This window comes from Phocoena phocoena, chromosome 20 (genome assembly GCF_963924675.1).
Source record: "Phocoena phocoena chromosome 20, mPhoPho1.1, whole genome shotgun sequence".
Taxonomy (NCBI): Eukaryota; Metazoa; Chordata; class Mammalia; order Artiodactyla; family Phocoenidae; genus Phocoena; species Phocoena phocoena.
Window position 1 is genome coordinate 4,796,572 of NC_089238.1, and position 16,115 is coordinate 4,812,686.

The 16,115-nt window shown below is 42.5% G+C and overlaps 1 protein-coding gene across 1 annotated transcript in view; it reads right to left on the reverse strand.

The window, feature by feature from the left end:
• The window catches only part of LOC136140946 (zinc finger protein 813-like), a 31,714-nt gene extending 18,072 nt beyond the window's left edge, over positions 1–13,642 (reverse strand). The window contains exons 1-3 of the mRNA XM_065899083.1: positions 13,309–13,642; positions 10,681–10,787; positions 3,540–3,666 (exon numbers count right to left, since the gene is read on the reverse strand). Of these exons, the coding sequence (XP_065755155.1) occupies positions 3,540–3,666; positions 10,681–10,787; positions 13,309–13,642 (568 nt within the window). The remainder of the gene's footprint in view (positions 1–3,539; positions 3,667–10,680; positions 10,788–13,308) is intronic.
• Positions 13,643–16,115: the final 2,473 nt, after the last annotated feature.

The window sequence follows — 16,115 nt, forward strand, 5'->3', positions numbered from 1 at the left end:
GCCTGCTAGTGCAGGGGACACGGGTTCGAGCCCTGGTCTGGGAAGATCCCACATGCTGTGGAGCAACTGGGCCCGTGAGCCACAACTACTGAGCCTGCGTGTCTGGAGCCTGTGCTCTGCAACAAGAGAGGCCCCGATAGTGAGAGGCCCGCGCACCGCGATGAAGAGTGGCCCCCGCTTGCCACAACTAGAGAAAGCCCTCGCACAGAAATGAAGACCCAACACAGCCGAAAATAAATAAATTTAAAAAAAAAAAAAATAATAAATAAATAAAATTAAAAAAAAAAAACTGTAATTATGTCACAGATGAATGTATTAAGTGACCTACCAAGGTAATTATTTTGCAATACAACTGGATCAAATCATTACCCAGTACACCTTAAACTGATAAAATGATATATATTAATTAAATTTCAATAAATCGGGAAAGAGAAAATACAAATAAGTAGACAAAAAAGGTCGTGGTTTACCAAGTAAATAAATTTCAAGAAACTTAAAAAATAAATGATTTAGAAGTAGAAAATATGCCAAAACTAGCAGATGTAAAAAGCATTAGATTACAAATCAATGAAATAGAGAATAAAAACTACATAAAATCGCAAGCTCACAACTTGGTTCTTACCTACATCTAGAATAACTACCAAAAAGAGTAAAGACTCAAATTACTGAAATCAGAAATGAAAGAGAGGACATTACAACTGATTCGACAACAATCAAGAAAATTAGAACAAAATATTAAGACAATTCTATTCCTAAGTATTGGATAAACTAGAAGTAGTAAATAAATTCTTAGAAAAACAACCTATCAACGCTAACCAAAGAAGAAATTAAAATCTGTATGAACCAGTAACCGGAAAAAAGATGGAATCACTAATCAAAAACCATTCAACAAGAAAGGCCAGATACATTCACTGCAGAATTCTAGACAACATTTCCAAACAATTAAGAATACTCTTCCTAAACTCTGCCCCCAAAGAAACACAGAGAAAGGAACAGTTGCAAACTCTATGACACGAGAATTGCTCTAACACCAGCGCCAGACAGACATTAAGAAAAAACACAGACTAAAATCTCTATAATGAATAATCATGCAAAAAGCATCAATACAACAATGGTAAGTTAAACTTAACACCAAATTAAAAGGATTATATACCATAAAAAAAGAGAATACATTCTTGAAATATCAGGATGCTTCAACATATGAAAACATTCAGCGTAAAACAATGTATTAAGAGAATGAAAAAAGGACTTCTCTGGTGGCAGAGTGGTTAACACTCCGCCTGCCAATGCAGGGGACACGGGTTTGATCCCTGGTCCAGGAAGATCCCATGTGCCATGGAGCAACTAAGCCTGTGCACCACAACTACGGATACTGTGCTCTAGAGCTCACGAGCCACAACTACTGAGCCCGAGTGCCACAACTACTGAAGCTCACACGCCTAGAGCCCGTGATTCGCAACAAGAGAAGCCACCGCAATGAGAAGAAGCCCATGCACCGCAATGAAAAGTAGCCCCCGCCTGCCGCAACTAGAGAAAGCCCGCACACACCAATTAAGACCCACACAGCCAAAAATAAGTAAATAAAATAAATAAATGTATACAAAAAAGAGAATATAAAAAAACCCTACATGATGGTCTCAATTGATGCTGGCAAAGCATTTGAAAAAAGTCAACAGCCTTTCATGATAAAAATACTCAATAAACCAAAAAAAGTTTTAAAAAGCTACCTCAACACAATAAAGGACATGTATTGACAGCACACAGCTAACATTATGCTCAATGGTGAAAGAATGAAAGCATTCCCTCTAAGATCAGATATAGGACAAGGATACTTGCTTGTACTTCTAAAAACTTATTCCTGGAAATCCTAGTAGGAACAAGAACAAGTAGGGAAAAAAAGAGATGAAAAGTACCCAAATATAAAAAGGAAACAAAATTATCTGTTTAAAACCAATATGATCTAATTTGTAGAAATCCTGAAGATTCTGGAAAAAAACAAAAAACCCTGCTAGAAATAATAAATTACCAGACATTTAATCAACATGCAAAAATCAATGTATTTCTATACAACAAAAATTCCACCATGAGGGGGCTCTTCCCCAGTCAAGCACTCACATGGAAAATAGAAAACAAAAACACTAATAGTAACATCAAATACATAGACCTGATGATAAAATTAATAAAATCAAGACCACTTGTTACCCATAGAAATGTACAAAATGAAAGCAGCAGTGCTGTAAACAAAAAAATGATAGCTCACCGTTGATAAAGTATCACTCCACAAACCGTCTCATTAAGACGCTTCAAAATTAGCTGTGACGGTATCATGAACAACAGCACACACAGGCAACAAAAAATATGGCATGACAGTTGAGTCAATAACCTAACACGAGAACGTGAACTTGGACAATGTTATCCCTAGGAGAAATTCCTATACCCTTTCTTGAGGCTCAAACGATGGTAATTATTACATGTGAACAACACTGTCACAGTGCCTTTGAGACATGTTTTGGTGATATTCCTCAAAGCCAGAAAAAGAACTGCAAAGACTTATTAGGGTCTTACAACATATGAGGAAAAGTATTCTCCATCAAAAATTTTCTGTTACACAGCAAACCCATTCCACAGTACACACCAGAAGTTCTCCATTAACTACAGGTACATTATGAAGGCAAGAAACAAGATAAAATTTCAGTCCCTAGAAGCACGTCTTTCAAAAGCAACTTTCAAAGGCAAAATCATGCAAACTTAGGAGAATATTAAATCAGAAAGAATATATATTTCCTGACTAAGTACAGCAATAAGAAATGAAAAAAATATAAGATACGGGGTTCAGATATTATGGGTCCTTCACATGGAATCACGAGCTCAACCCATAGATTCCAAGATAAAGCCAGAAAGATTCATATGCTCTCCCCGTGTAGGCCTGGGGATTAAAACGAGGATCTCTCTGTCCACCGTCTTGAGAGTTTCCGTAAGTTACAATAACAGAAGATCTAATGCACCTCCCTATTACACACATCCCTGATGGGTGTGGCAAAGTCAGAACAGAAGAAATGGCCGACAGATCTAAACAAGCAGACAGGGCTTGAGAAAGCTCCATGCAGGTTCTGAGGTGCCAGATGAAATGAAACAGCAAGCAGTGTTTTCCCATCTTATAATTAGATCTTCTAAAAAATACCAGATGGGGGTGTAATCCAGAAAGGCCCAGGGACTGGAGTCTGGAGACATCAGTTCTGATCTATATGGACTGAAAACTGAGCATTCAAGAGAATCAAGTCCAAAAGGAGAGATGAGAGAGCAAGAGACCTCTTTATTTTAAAAGTTTCCAGTTGGGTGTTTTAAATACTTAAGCACTGGAAAAAACTCCTGGTGTATCATGAAGTGGGCAGACCATCTAAAGAAATGGCACCTTTAAACTCCTGTGGTCTGAGACATCAAGGCATTGAGTTCAGTTAAGCAAGGCATGGGATTCCAAAAGGCAAATAAGGGTAAATGCAAAGATACCCTCCCAACATTTGGAGGGAAGTTATCCTCACCCACAAAGATCAGGTTTCTGTAGGTCTCCAACATCACGTCCCTGTACAAGGCCCTCTGAGCAGGGTCCAGGCATTCCCACTCCTCCTGAGAGAATTCGATGACCACGTCATTCAGTGTCAACTGACCCTGAAAGAAAAACACATTTCACCAAGTGTGAAAGAGTTTATTTGTGTATTCCACTAATAAAACACTGATTCAGAGGCTTCCCTGGTGGTGCAGTGGTTAAGAATCCGCCTGTCAGTGCAAGGGACACGGGTTTGAGCCCTGGTCCGGGAAGACCCCACATGCCGCGGAGCAACTAGGCCAGTGCACCACAACTACTGAGCCTGTGCTCTAGAGCCCGCGAGCCACAACTACTTAAGCCCGCACTCCTAGAGCCCGTGCTCCACACCAAGAGAAGCCACCATGATGAGAAGCCCACGCACAGCAACGAAGAGTAGCCCCCGCTCGCCGCGACTAGAGAAAGCCCACGCGCAGCAATGAAGACCCAATGCAGCCAAAAATAAATAAATAAAATAAATAAATTTATATATATAAAAAAATACAAAAAAAAAAAAAAAATACAGATCCAAAATTAGAAAAGTTATTACTATTATACATTAATTTAACAGATTCAGAAAAAAATTATCGCAATAGTAAAGTTAAAAACTTACTGGAAAATTAAAAACCATTAAAAAAAAAAAGGAAAAAAATGTTGCAATTAAGTAAGAACATTTCACCAAACATGATGATCAGAAAGAAACATTCGGAGAGAAGTTAACGCTCTTACACTGTTGATGGGAATATAAATTGATGCAGCCATTATGGAAAGCAGTGTGGATGTTCCTCAGTAAATTAAACATGGAGTTGCCGTATGTTCCAGCAATTCCACTCCTGGGCATATATCCAGACAAAACTATAATTCAAAAGACACATGATCCCCTATGTACATATGATCATTATTTACAAAATTCAAGACATGGAAACAACCTAAATGTCTACTGACAAATGAATGGATAAAGAAAATGTGGTGTATACACACACACACACACACACACACACACACACACACACAATGGAATATTACTCAGGCATAAAAAAGAATGAACGAATGTCATTTGCAGCAACATGGATGGATCTAGAGATTATCATACTAAGTGAAGTAAGTAAAAAGACAAATACCAGGGCTTCCCTGGTGGCGCAGTGGTTGAGAGTCTGCCTGCCGATGCAGGGGACACGGGTTCGTGCTCTGGTCCAGGAAGATCCCACATGCCGCGGAGCAGCTGGGCCCGTGAGCCATGGCCGCTGAGCCTGCGCACCACAATGGGAGAGGCCACAACAGTGGGAGGCCCATGTACAGCAAAAAAAAAAAAAAAAAAAAAAGGACAAATACCATGTTATCACTTATATGTGGAATCTAAAATATGACACAAATGAACATATTTACAAAACAGAAATAGACTCACAGAGAACAGACTTGTGGTTGCAGGATTGTGGTGGGGGGAGGATTGCAAGTTTGGGATCAGCAGATACAAACTAGTATATATAGGATGGAGAAACTACAAGGTCCTACTGTAGAGCACAGGGAACTAAATTCAATATCCTGTGATAAGACATAATGGAAAAGAATATAAGAAAGAATATATATGTATAACTGAGTCACTTTGCTATACAGCAGAAATTAACACAACATTGTAAATCAACTATATGTCAATAAAATTTAAAAAAAAAAAGAGGGAAATACTCAATGCATTCCCACTGACATTACAGTGGAGTGAAGGGGGCTGGCAAGGGCTCCTGACTTTCACCACTGTACAGTGTGGCTGAGCAGGGACCACTAGAGGAAGTAACAGAAGGAAAACAGAGAGCTAGAGCAAGACACAGAAACAGCATGTCAGAGAGTTGAAACTGTTAACATTCACAAATCTAAGGACACAGAAAAGCTAAAAGTGAAAGGATGGAAAAAGATATTGCATCCCAAAGATAGCAGGGATGACTGCATAATATCAGACAAAATGAACTGAAGAGAAAAACTGACATAAGACAGAAAGGACATTATATTATCATAAAAAAGGGTAACTCTCCAAGATATAACAATTATAAATATTTAAACACCTAACAGAGTTCCCCTCAATACCCCAGTGTTAAGTACCAATGGAAGCAAAGAGAAGACCAAAAGGAAACAGAGCACCCGAACAACACTATAGACTCACAAGACCACAGAGATCACCCCATCCAACAAAAGCAGAAAACACATGCTTCTCAAGCACACATGAAACGTTCTCCATCACAGACTACATGTTAGGCCACAAAGCAAATCTTAGCAAATTCAAGAAGACTCAGATCATAAAAAGTACTTCTCCAAACATAATGAAACCAAACTTCAAAAAGCCAGCAGAAGGAAAACAGAAAAATTTCAAAAACGTAGAAATTAAACAATTCATTTTTAAACCAATACTTGAAAGAAGACAAGGAAACTTAAAATATCTAAATGAAAGTAACAACACAACATACTAAAAATTATACAGTCAAGCAGTACAAAAAGCGAAGTCTACACTACTGAACATCTACAACAAAGAGGAGAAGAGAACACAAATCAGGAATATATTCACTACAAGGAAGGAGAAAAAGAAAAAACTAAACAAAAATTACTAGAAACAGAGAAGAATGATTAGATGAGAGATAAATGAAACAATGTAGGAAAACAAAATAAAAATCAACCAACCAAGAGTTGGCGTTTTAAAACTAGTCAGGAAACAGATTGCAACTGATGTCACAGAAATGTTTTTGAAAGGAAGATAAGGGAGAACTATGAACAATAATGCCTACAAATTACATAATCTAGAAGATACAGGTAAATTCTTACAAAAGTCAAACCTAACCAGGCCTAATCATTACAAAATAAAAACTTTGAATAGAATTATAACTGGGAGATTCAAGCAATAATCAAAAATCTCAAACAAGGAAAAACCCAGGACAAGATAGCCTCACTACTGAATTGTACCAAACATGTACAGAAGAATTACCTCTAATCCTGCTAAAATCTTCTTGAATTGTCTCAGAGGGAACACTAGCAAATTCCTTCTATGGAGCCTGCTTAACTCTGATAACAAAGCCAGAAAAAGACGCAAGAAAAGAAAACTACAAAACCAATATCACCCGCACACACGGATGCAAAATCCCTAACAAAACACTACAAAATCAAGTTCAACAGCACATGAAAATGTATTCAAATCAACACCAAGTACATTTTATTCCTATAATGCAAGGCTGACTCAACATAGAAAAATCAATTAATGTGATATAACACGTTGACAGAATAAAGGAAAGAACCCCATATGATCATCTCAATTGATGCAGAAATAACCCACTTAACAAAATGCAGCAACCTTTCAAGATATAAACCCTCAACAAACCAGAAACAGTAAACTATCTCGACATAATAAACACCAAATATGAAAAGAACACAGCTAACATTATACTCTACAGTCAAAGACTAAAAGGTTTTCCTCTCACATCAGGAGGAAGGCAAGCATGCACACTCTCTGCTATGCACACTCGCTACTATTCAACGAAGTACTGAAAATCCTACCAAAGCCATTAAATGGAAAAAGAAATCAAAGATACTCAAACTAAAAAAGTATTATCTTTTCTTGTGAGGGACAAGTTTTATACGGACAAACCACAAAGATACTACAAGAAAACAACTATGTCGGGACTTCCCTGATGGCGCAGTGGTTAAGAATCCACCTGCTAATGCAGGGGACATGGGTTTGAGACCTGGTCCGGGAAGATCCCACACACCCCGGAACAAGTAAGCCCACGCGCCACAACTACTGAGCCTGTGCTCTAGACCCTGCGAGCCACAACTACTGAGCCCGTGTGCCACACTACTGAAGCCTGTGCACTCTAGAGCCCATGCTCCGTAACAAGAGAAGCCATCGCAGTGAGAAGCCCAAGCACCACAAGGAAGAGTAGCCCCCGCTCGCTGCAACCAGAGAAAGCCCGCACAAAGCAACGAAGACCCAATGCAGCCAAAAATAAATAAATTAAATTAAAAAAACCCAACTATGTCAAAAAATTTTTTTAGAAAAGTTGGATAAAAAAATTAACATGTGGCTTCCCTGGTGGCGCAGTGGTTGGGAGTCTGCCTGCCGATGCAGGGGACACGGGTTCGTGCCCTGGTCCGGGAAGATCCCACATGCCGCAGAGCGGCTGGGCCCGTGAGCCATGGCCACTGAGCCTGCATGTCCAGAGCCTGTGCTCCGCAACGGGAGAGGCCACAACAGTGAGAGGCCCACATACCGCAAAAAAAAAAAAAAAAAAAAAATTAACATGCAGAAATCAGACAAATTTCTATATGGAATGAAAAATGTCAAAAAAAATTAAGAGAACAATCCCATTAACTACAGCATTAAAAAGTACAAAATACTTAGGAATAAATTAGCCAAGGAGGTAAAACACTTGTACACTGAAAACTACAAAACTTGTTAAAAGTAATCCAAGGAGATACACACAAATAGAAAGATATCCTGTACGCATGCACTGGAAGACTTAATACTCTTAAAATGACCACAGTCCCAAAGTGTTCTATAGATACAACAGAATCCCTGTCAAAATTCCAATGGCAATATTTGCAGTGACAGAAAAAAACATAGTACAAAAAAACATGCTTTGCAGTAATACAAAAAAACATAGTAAAAAAACATGCTAAGAGAATCTCAAAGGACCCAAAATGGCCAAAATACTCTTGAAACAGGAGGGAGATGGAGAAGGCCCGTTTTGAATATCAAAACATTACATACAAATTAATCAAGATGGTGTGGTACTGGCATGAACACAGACACATAAAGCCAAGGAACAGAACAGAATGCTCACAAATAATCCTTGGCATGTGTGTAAAATGTACTCACAAGGGTGGTTAAGACTATACAATGGAAAAAGGACAGTCTCAGTAACAAATGCTGCTGGGAAACTGGGTATCTACCAGCAAAAGAAGAAAGTAGGAACCTTACTTGCATAAAACAGAAAAACCTCTCTGTCATGAAAAAGGCAATCAACCGAGTGTAAAGACAACCCCTGAGAAACGGAGGGGAAGAAAGTGACTTGAAGAATGCAGAGAATTTTGTTGATTTCATAGTTTAAAATCGATGATGGAATAAAACACCCTCTATCACTGACGTCTCTTTCTGAACTTACCATTCCATTTTCCAATCATTCAGATTTTGAAGTCAGTGACTCACTCGTTTAGCTTCTAGTGTATTATTAAAAAAATCAGAACAAATTTCTTGTTATTGTTCAGTTTTCCAGAATTTACCAAGTATTGTGCATACTCAGATGATTCCACGAACAGGATGGGTCACGGAATTTACAGAGAGCGGACAGTGCACTCAGATGAAGCCCTTTAACAATACCTGATGCCCAATAGCACTGAGACCCCATCCACAATCCATAGGTGCAAAGCCCTGCCTAAGACAATGTCCACTGGAACCTCAGGCGAGATGAAATCTAAGTGGACATGACAGGGACTGAGGGAAGGCACTAGATAAGGGTGAATGTACACGTGTCAGGAAGGATACCTCAGAGTGAGACAAGATTAGCAAGTCCAATTGAGGGCACTTCAGAAAGGAAAGACTGAAGAATCAACTGAGAATATGACTTTACCTCAGAAACAGCCATTCCTGACTCCTTTTCTTTTCCTTCTCTTAACGGCTTCTTTGTTAGACAACAGGACTCTTTAGAGGTCTACCCTGAGAGTTGAAAACATGCTGTTTAATGCTTAGAATCAACACACCCCCTTCCTGAGTCACCACCACACGCACAGGGAAGCCCTCAGCATGTGGAACAGACGGTCCTCTGTTGCCCACTGTCCCAGGAGGGACTCAGGACAGTAACTCCCACACAGAGACCAACAGGTGAATTTTCCCACCCTTTCCTTCAGTTCAGGCTCCCCTCCTGGTGAGGCCCTCACGTACCCAGCAGCAGCGGGCACCTCAGCTGGACCCGACGATCCCCTGCAGGTCACACACCAGCCCTGATCCATCCCCACGCAGAGCAGAGCCCTCACCCTCAGCCCAGATCTCAGCCCTCAGGAATGGGGGGGCTCAGAGTCACGATGCTCAGTGAGGGATCCGGATTGGAACATCCTGGGGCACTTAAAGGATTACTGATGTTGGACCCCATCCATACTACTGGAAAGCAACCCTCTTGTTATATGAAGGGGATATATGAAGATGCCTTCCTCAAAGCAATGTGACGTCTGGGTGGAACACCATCTAGAGGGGGTGAGCCCAGCACACCTCCCACGTTCTTTTTTACCCAAGCTCTATTAATGTATAGTTGATGAATAAACATGGTGTACATATAAGATATACAATGTGATTATTTGGCAGATATATACACTGTGTAATAATTATCACAAAAATTACATGTAAAGACACCCAAGGACCCACTAAACCTAAGATACCATATTTTCATTTACAATTCCAGCCCAAACACTTTCATCTCCAAAACCTACTAATTAAAAAAGAGACACATGCAATAATGCACATGCCACAGTCAGACCACAACCTCTCCCAATGAAATGGCCCAAATTCTCCACTGTATCTTTCAAAGTGCATCTGAAATGGTCTTCACTTACACAATAAAATGCTCAAAAATACCAAAGGTAACCCACAAAATGATCTCTAGAATTTTCTGTGTATCACTTTAAGGGTTGCACGATGATTCTCCCACTCTCAAAAGACCCAATGTGAGTCAATGTATAGAGTAGATTCTGTGGGGCACCCTATAGATCCATTCCCTCAGGACCATGGTGTCCATCCACCTGTACCCAGAGCGTGCTGTTCACACAGCTCAGGTCATATCTCTAAGAGCATAGGAGGAAAATGTTTGTCTTTCTAAATCCACTGCCTTCATTCCTACTCAGGTGTGACCATGAGTTATTCAATGCAACCAATGCATGCAGTCCTCAGTCTCAGCATCTATGTCCCAGGGAACCTGAGCTAGGACTTTATAGCAATTCAGTTCGTGTAATGAAGCCCACAACTACACATACCACCTCAAGGTGCTCCAACCACAATTAAGACATCCCTTTCAAATAGCTCTCCAGATGCCTTGACCCCACAAGGGACAGGTGCCCACACCATTCACTTGGCTCACCTTGAAGCCCACACTGGCTGCCACATCCCTCCTGAAGACCCCTACAGGCTCCGCTCCAACTTCCCAACTGTTCTGCCTCTCCTCCATGCACTCATGGGCAAACAGGGCTAAAAGGCACAAGGACCTCTCAGCAAAGCCATCGCAACAGGAATACACACAAGCTGCCACCCAAAGGACACTGGCCATTCATTATGAAGGTCAAGAAGTCGGTCATCCTGGGAGAACTGACCAACAATTGGGAACGTCATCAAGTCCAGTTACAAAGCCATTTGAGTTCATTTACGGAGACTCAAAGCAGACAGTTCCCAAGTTTCTTGACTCCTGTTCTACCCACTCACAGGTAATTAAAAGATACCCTAGCTCTTTGAGGGAGGCCTCCTTCATGCCCCATTAGGCTCCAGACTTCTGCCCACCCTTAGCACAGTGAAACCACTATCCTGGACTCTGAGCAGATGACCTGCCGGAAGGCAAGGCTCCTGTCCAAGGTGGCGACTGGTCACCTGATGTGCACAGCCCGGAACGCCTGGGGGCTACAGCAGAGCACTGACACAGCACACTGAACATCGGAACACGTCACCCACTGCTTGAGGACACCAGCTGTACAGGACTTTTTAGGCCTCCCTACATCTTTTTGCTCTTGAGTAAACAGACACATAAGGTAAGGATCAATTAGAGTGGAAATGTCCAAAACAAGTGTGAGAACCATCCTCATTACCTGCGCTGGCACCTTGATATTTCCTGAGGGGTACTCAGCCCAATCAATAATCCTAGCCTTGAAAACAGCCCCAGAGTGAGGTGTTGCAGTGACCCTGGGAAGATGATGAACACTGTGTCCTTCAATGGAGGTTAAGCACGAAAGACTAAAAATAATCAATACACAAGTACATTTCTGTTGAGGGTGACTGATACAGAGGCAGTAAAACCTGGGTAATTTCACAGAGGTTGTCGGAGCAAGGGGAAGTGGACACATCTCTGAAGTAAGATGTGGAGGACAAAGGGCCTGAGCCATGGTGACTTAAAGGCCAATGGTAAGAACAGGAACTAAGATCTGAGACAGAAAACGTGTTGGGGTTTGGGAACAGAAAAAAGGTGAATGTGTGCGGGGCAGAGTGAACCATGAGGAAACGGTCACTTCCCAAGATGAGGCTGGAGACACTGGCAGGGCCCTGAGCATGATACAGGGCTGTGTAGACACAGTGAGGAGACTGGACTTTGTCATAAAGACAAATAACAGCCAGTGGAGATATGAGTGCCAGGACTGACTAAACTCTCTTCAAATTTAAACTTTCTGCAGAGAAATACATCTCACTATGGTCACTTTAACTCTGAGCCTATGTTCTTGTCTCCTTTCTAGGGTTTGTTTTACTTTTACATTCTGGGATGACTGTGACCCATTTAAATTTCTAAATACAACTAGACACTCTCTTCAAAAATAATTGCCACACACAGCGGGTGGGGGTGGGAGGTGGGAGGTGGGGAGGGATGATGGGAGATTCAGATTGACATATACACACTACGATGTATAAAATATATAACTAATGAGAACATACTGTATAGCACAGGGAAGGCTATACAGTATGTTCTCAGTGCTCTGTGGTGACCCAAATGGGAAGGAAATCCAAAAAAGAGGGGATATGTATACATATGGCCGATTCACTTTGCTGTACAGCAGAATCTGACAGTCTAGCAATGTAAAGAAACTATACTCCAAATAAAAAGTGCTACTTATACTTTTTATTAAAACTTTATCCAGGGCTTCCCTGGTGGTGCAGTGGTTGAGAGTCTGCGTGCCGATGCAGGGGACACGGGTTCGTGCCCCGGTCCGGGAGGATCCCACATGGCGCGGAGTGGCTGGGCCCGTGAGCCATGGCCATTAAGCCTGCGCGTCCGGAGCCTGTGCTCCGCAACGGGAGAGGCCACAACAGTGAGAGGCCCGCGTACCGCAAAAAAAAAACAAAAAAACTTTATCCATAAAATAAGACTATAATGATATATACTAAAAGGTTAATACCATCTTTTTTGAGTGGGATTAGAAATGATTTCCATGTTCTTCTTTTTGTCTGTATTCTCACATAGGCTTGATATTACCTTTGCAATAAATATATACTCAAAGAAAAAGAACTGCCACACACAGACAGACACCCAATTTCACCAATGAATTCAGGGGTTAAGGGTTGCTCAGGCTGAGAGTTTCTGGTCTAGTCTCTCATCTCTATGTTACAAGTGGGCTCCCTGAGGCCCAGAGGGGACACATTTCAGAAGGTCTGAACTGACTGAACAGAATCAGGTGGAAATGAATTCTGAGAAGGTCACCCGAAGGGCCTCTTCCTTTCAAGAGGTACCATGTGCTGACAGTTTTTTCTTACCCAGTCCCCTACTCCCTGACAAGAAATGTAAGGGGGTGAAGGACAACTGTCTGAGTCAAGTCACTGCCCCATGGCTGAATAGCAACTGAATACGGAAGTCATCTTATGATTCAAATAATTACAAAATTCACAAATCTTATGGCCAGTTTTTCAATTCTGATCCTTATCTATGTAAGTCAAACAAACAAAATTTACATTTATTAGATTTTAAAGCCAGAAATCAATATATCACGACTTAATTGTCCACATCCAAAGAACTCACCACCCATCTGGACTCTGTTTCTCCCTTGTACCTGCCCTACTACATCTTTACATTTCATTAGGTTTACCTGTCTCCCTATTCCTTTCTCTGTGGCCATCTTTTTCTCCCCTCTCTGTTTCCTCCCGCACGCCAGTCCTGCCCCACTCTGCGACCTGTTTCCCCTCCTGTTGCTCTCTCCGCCCAACCTTTCTGACTGTCCTAAATATCCGTATCTTTCCGCATCTTTCTTCCCAATCTCGGCCCCGTCTCTCATCCCCTGGTTACGGCGTTTCCATCCCGGCCACAGTCCCTTCCGCCCCAGTCTGTGGCACCACCAGGTGGCTGTACTTCCCATCGGCTCTCTCTTCCTCTGCTCTTCTAGTTCCTAGTTGTTCCTCTCTTGCTCTCCCAGAGCCACTTGGCTCTGAAGGCCAAGGTTCAAACTCCATTCTCTCCGGCCACTCTCTGCGTGAAGTGCCTCGCCACTGTATTGTCCTCCCTTCTACTGGTGATCCAGGGCCCCTCTTCCCACGCTGCAATGCCATGGGTTCTCCCCCATTCCTTCAACATCTCAGTTATTCCTACTTCTCTGTCAGTCGCTCCGTCTCTACTCCTCCTACTTCCCATCGCCCACGTGTTTCCAGAAATGGCGACTGAATAACATACCCGCCTAACGGAAAAGATATTTTCCAGCGGGTGGAATTCGGGAAGAAACAACACTGAGTGTCACACGGCTGGCCCAGGTCCCCTCCCCCTTCGCGGGGTGAGGGGAAGGGCTGACTACGAAGGGGAGGCCGGGGGAGCAGAAGTATTGGCCTTTGGAGACACGAGGACAGAGGGGCGGGGAGGGAGGGAGGGAGGGGGTCTTGGGAGAGGGGCGGTCTCTCCAGAACCTCAGGACCGGGGAGAGGACGCGGCCTGTCCGGGAGCGGGGCGGCCGGCGCTGCCCTCCAGGGGCCGCGAGGGCGAGGCTGGGGTCGCGAATCCACCTCGCGGAAGAGGACGTTACGGGGTGGGCCTGGGGGGGTGGTCACTGAAGATTTGAAGCAGGAAAACGGCGCTAAAGACCGTGTCTACGTGGACTGAAGGCCGTAAAGCGAAGGGCAGGGACCAGCCTCAAAGCGATTTCAAGCCCAAAGGAAAACATACCCGACCTCTAACGGCGACGTCTGGATCTATTAGGTAGGAGGCCGGATGCTGGGATTTACGGTTCATAGTAACTCCGAAGCCAGGAGGTTGCAGTACGAGGAGCAGCGAAGCACAGATCTTCACTAGCGATGGGCAACTTACCTCTGCATCTTACTTCGTACCGTGACCTTCAAAACACTGCCCGTTTCCGGTTCCGCAGGTAACTACTAATTCGGGGGGAGAGGCGGGGCTCCCGGGGCGGGGCCTGGGCGGAGCAATGTGTGCGAGGGGCGGGGCCAGGAGAGAGCCCAGATGCTGGGATGGCCAGAGGGCGGGGCTGGCAGCAGGGAGCAGGGCAGTCACTTTCATTAAAAACTAAGACGTTTACTCTTAACTTAAGAACGGTTTAAATAAAAAGCTCCCCCACTCCGCCCCAAAACGGGTTGCTCTAAAGTCCCGTTAGTGAGGCTGAAGCAATTCAGAGCTCTGGAAACTTGGGTCTCCAAGTGGTAGCTGTGGGGCGGCGACTGGAGCCTGGAACATTTCCTGCAGTTAGAACTAATAAAAGCAATTCAGGAAACAAGAGCTGGACTTGTCTTTCTATTACAAACTAGAATGACAGAATTACAAACCTCTGGGTAGGATGGGCTTTTTCACACTGAAAACGCTACAGAACATTCTGTTTCTATTCCCTGCTCACTCAGGAGGCCAAACTCAACGCTCTGTTCATTTCCAGACAATCAGGGACTAGACCTGAGGTCTGAGACTGGTGAACTAAGGCATGTGATAATTCAGGGCACTAACCGTTGCTATAAAAAGAGCAATAAATTGTAGTATTCTTTTTTAGGTAAATTTTTTTATTGTTTTGCTTCTTTTTGCCTTTTAAAACCTGCTTTCCCCCGGAGTATAATAGAGAAATACTTGAGATACATCACTATTCAGTAAAGGTGTACCACAGAATTCTCTGCCTTAACGTATCTTGTGAAAAGATTAGGACAGTAAGTTTAGTTAGCATCCAGCATTTCATATAGATACAATAAAAAGAGAAAGAGAAACGTCGTATTCCTTTGATGAGAAGGCATTACTCCTTAAAATACTTCTCCTATTCTACACTTAATAATTTCCTTCAAATATCTTTGAGAAAAACTTCTTTATATCATAGTACACTTAAGTCAAACATAACAATAATTTAATTGTAATTAGAAAGATTTTTATTTTGAAATTGTAACGTATTTTAGCTGTTTCTTTTTTTTAATATTTATTTTTTAAACCTTACTTTATTTTTGGCTGCATTGCATCTTCATGGCTGCACACGGGCTTCCTCTAGCTGATGCAAGCAGGGGCTACTCTTCGTTGTGATGTGCAGGCTTCTCATTGCAGTGGCTTCTCTTGTTGCGGAGCACAGGCTCTAGGCACACAGGCTCAGTAGTTGTGGCTCACGGGCTCTAGAGTGCAGGCTCAGTAGTTGTGTCTCGCAGGCTCTAGAGTGCAGGCTCAGTAGTTGTGGCACATGGGCTTAGCTGCTCAGTGGCATGTGAGATCTTCCCAGACCAGGGATCAAACCCGCGTCTCCCGCATTGGCAGGCGGATTCTTTTTTTTTTTCTTTTTCCCCACTGTTCAAGGTTTATTTATTGTTTTAGTTGGTATAACACTCAGATAGTTGGCTGCATTATTTATGTAGATTTTTCTTTTTTACATT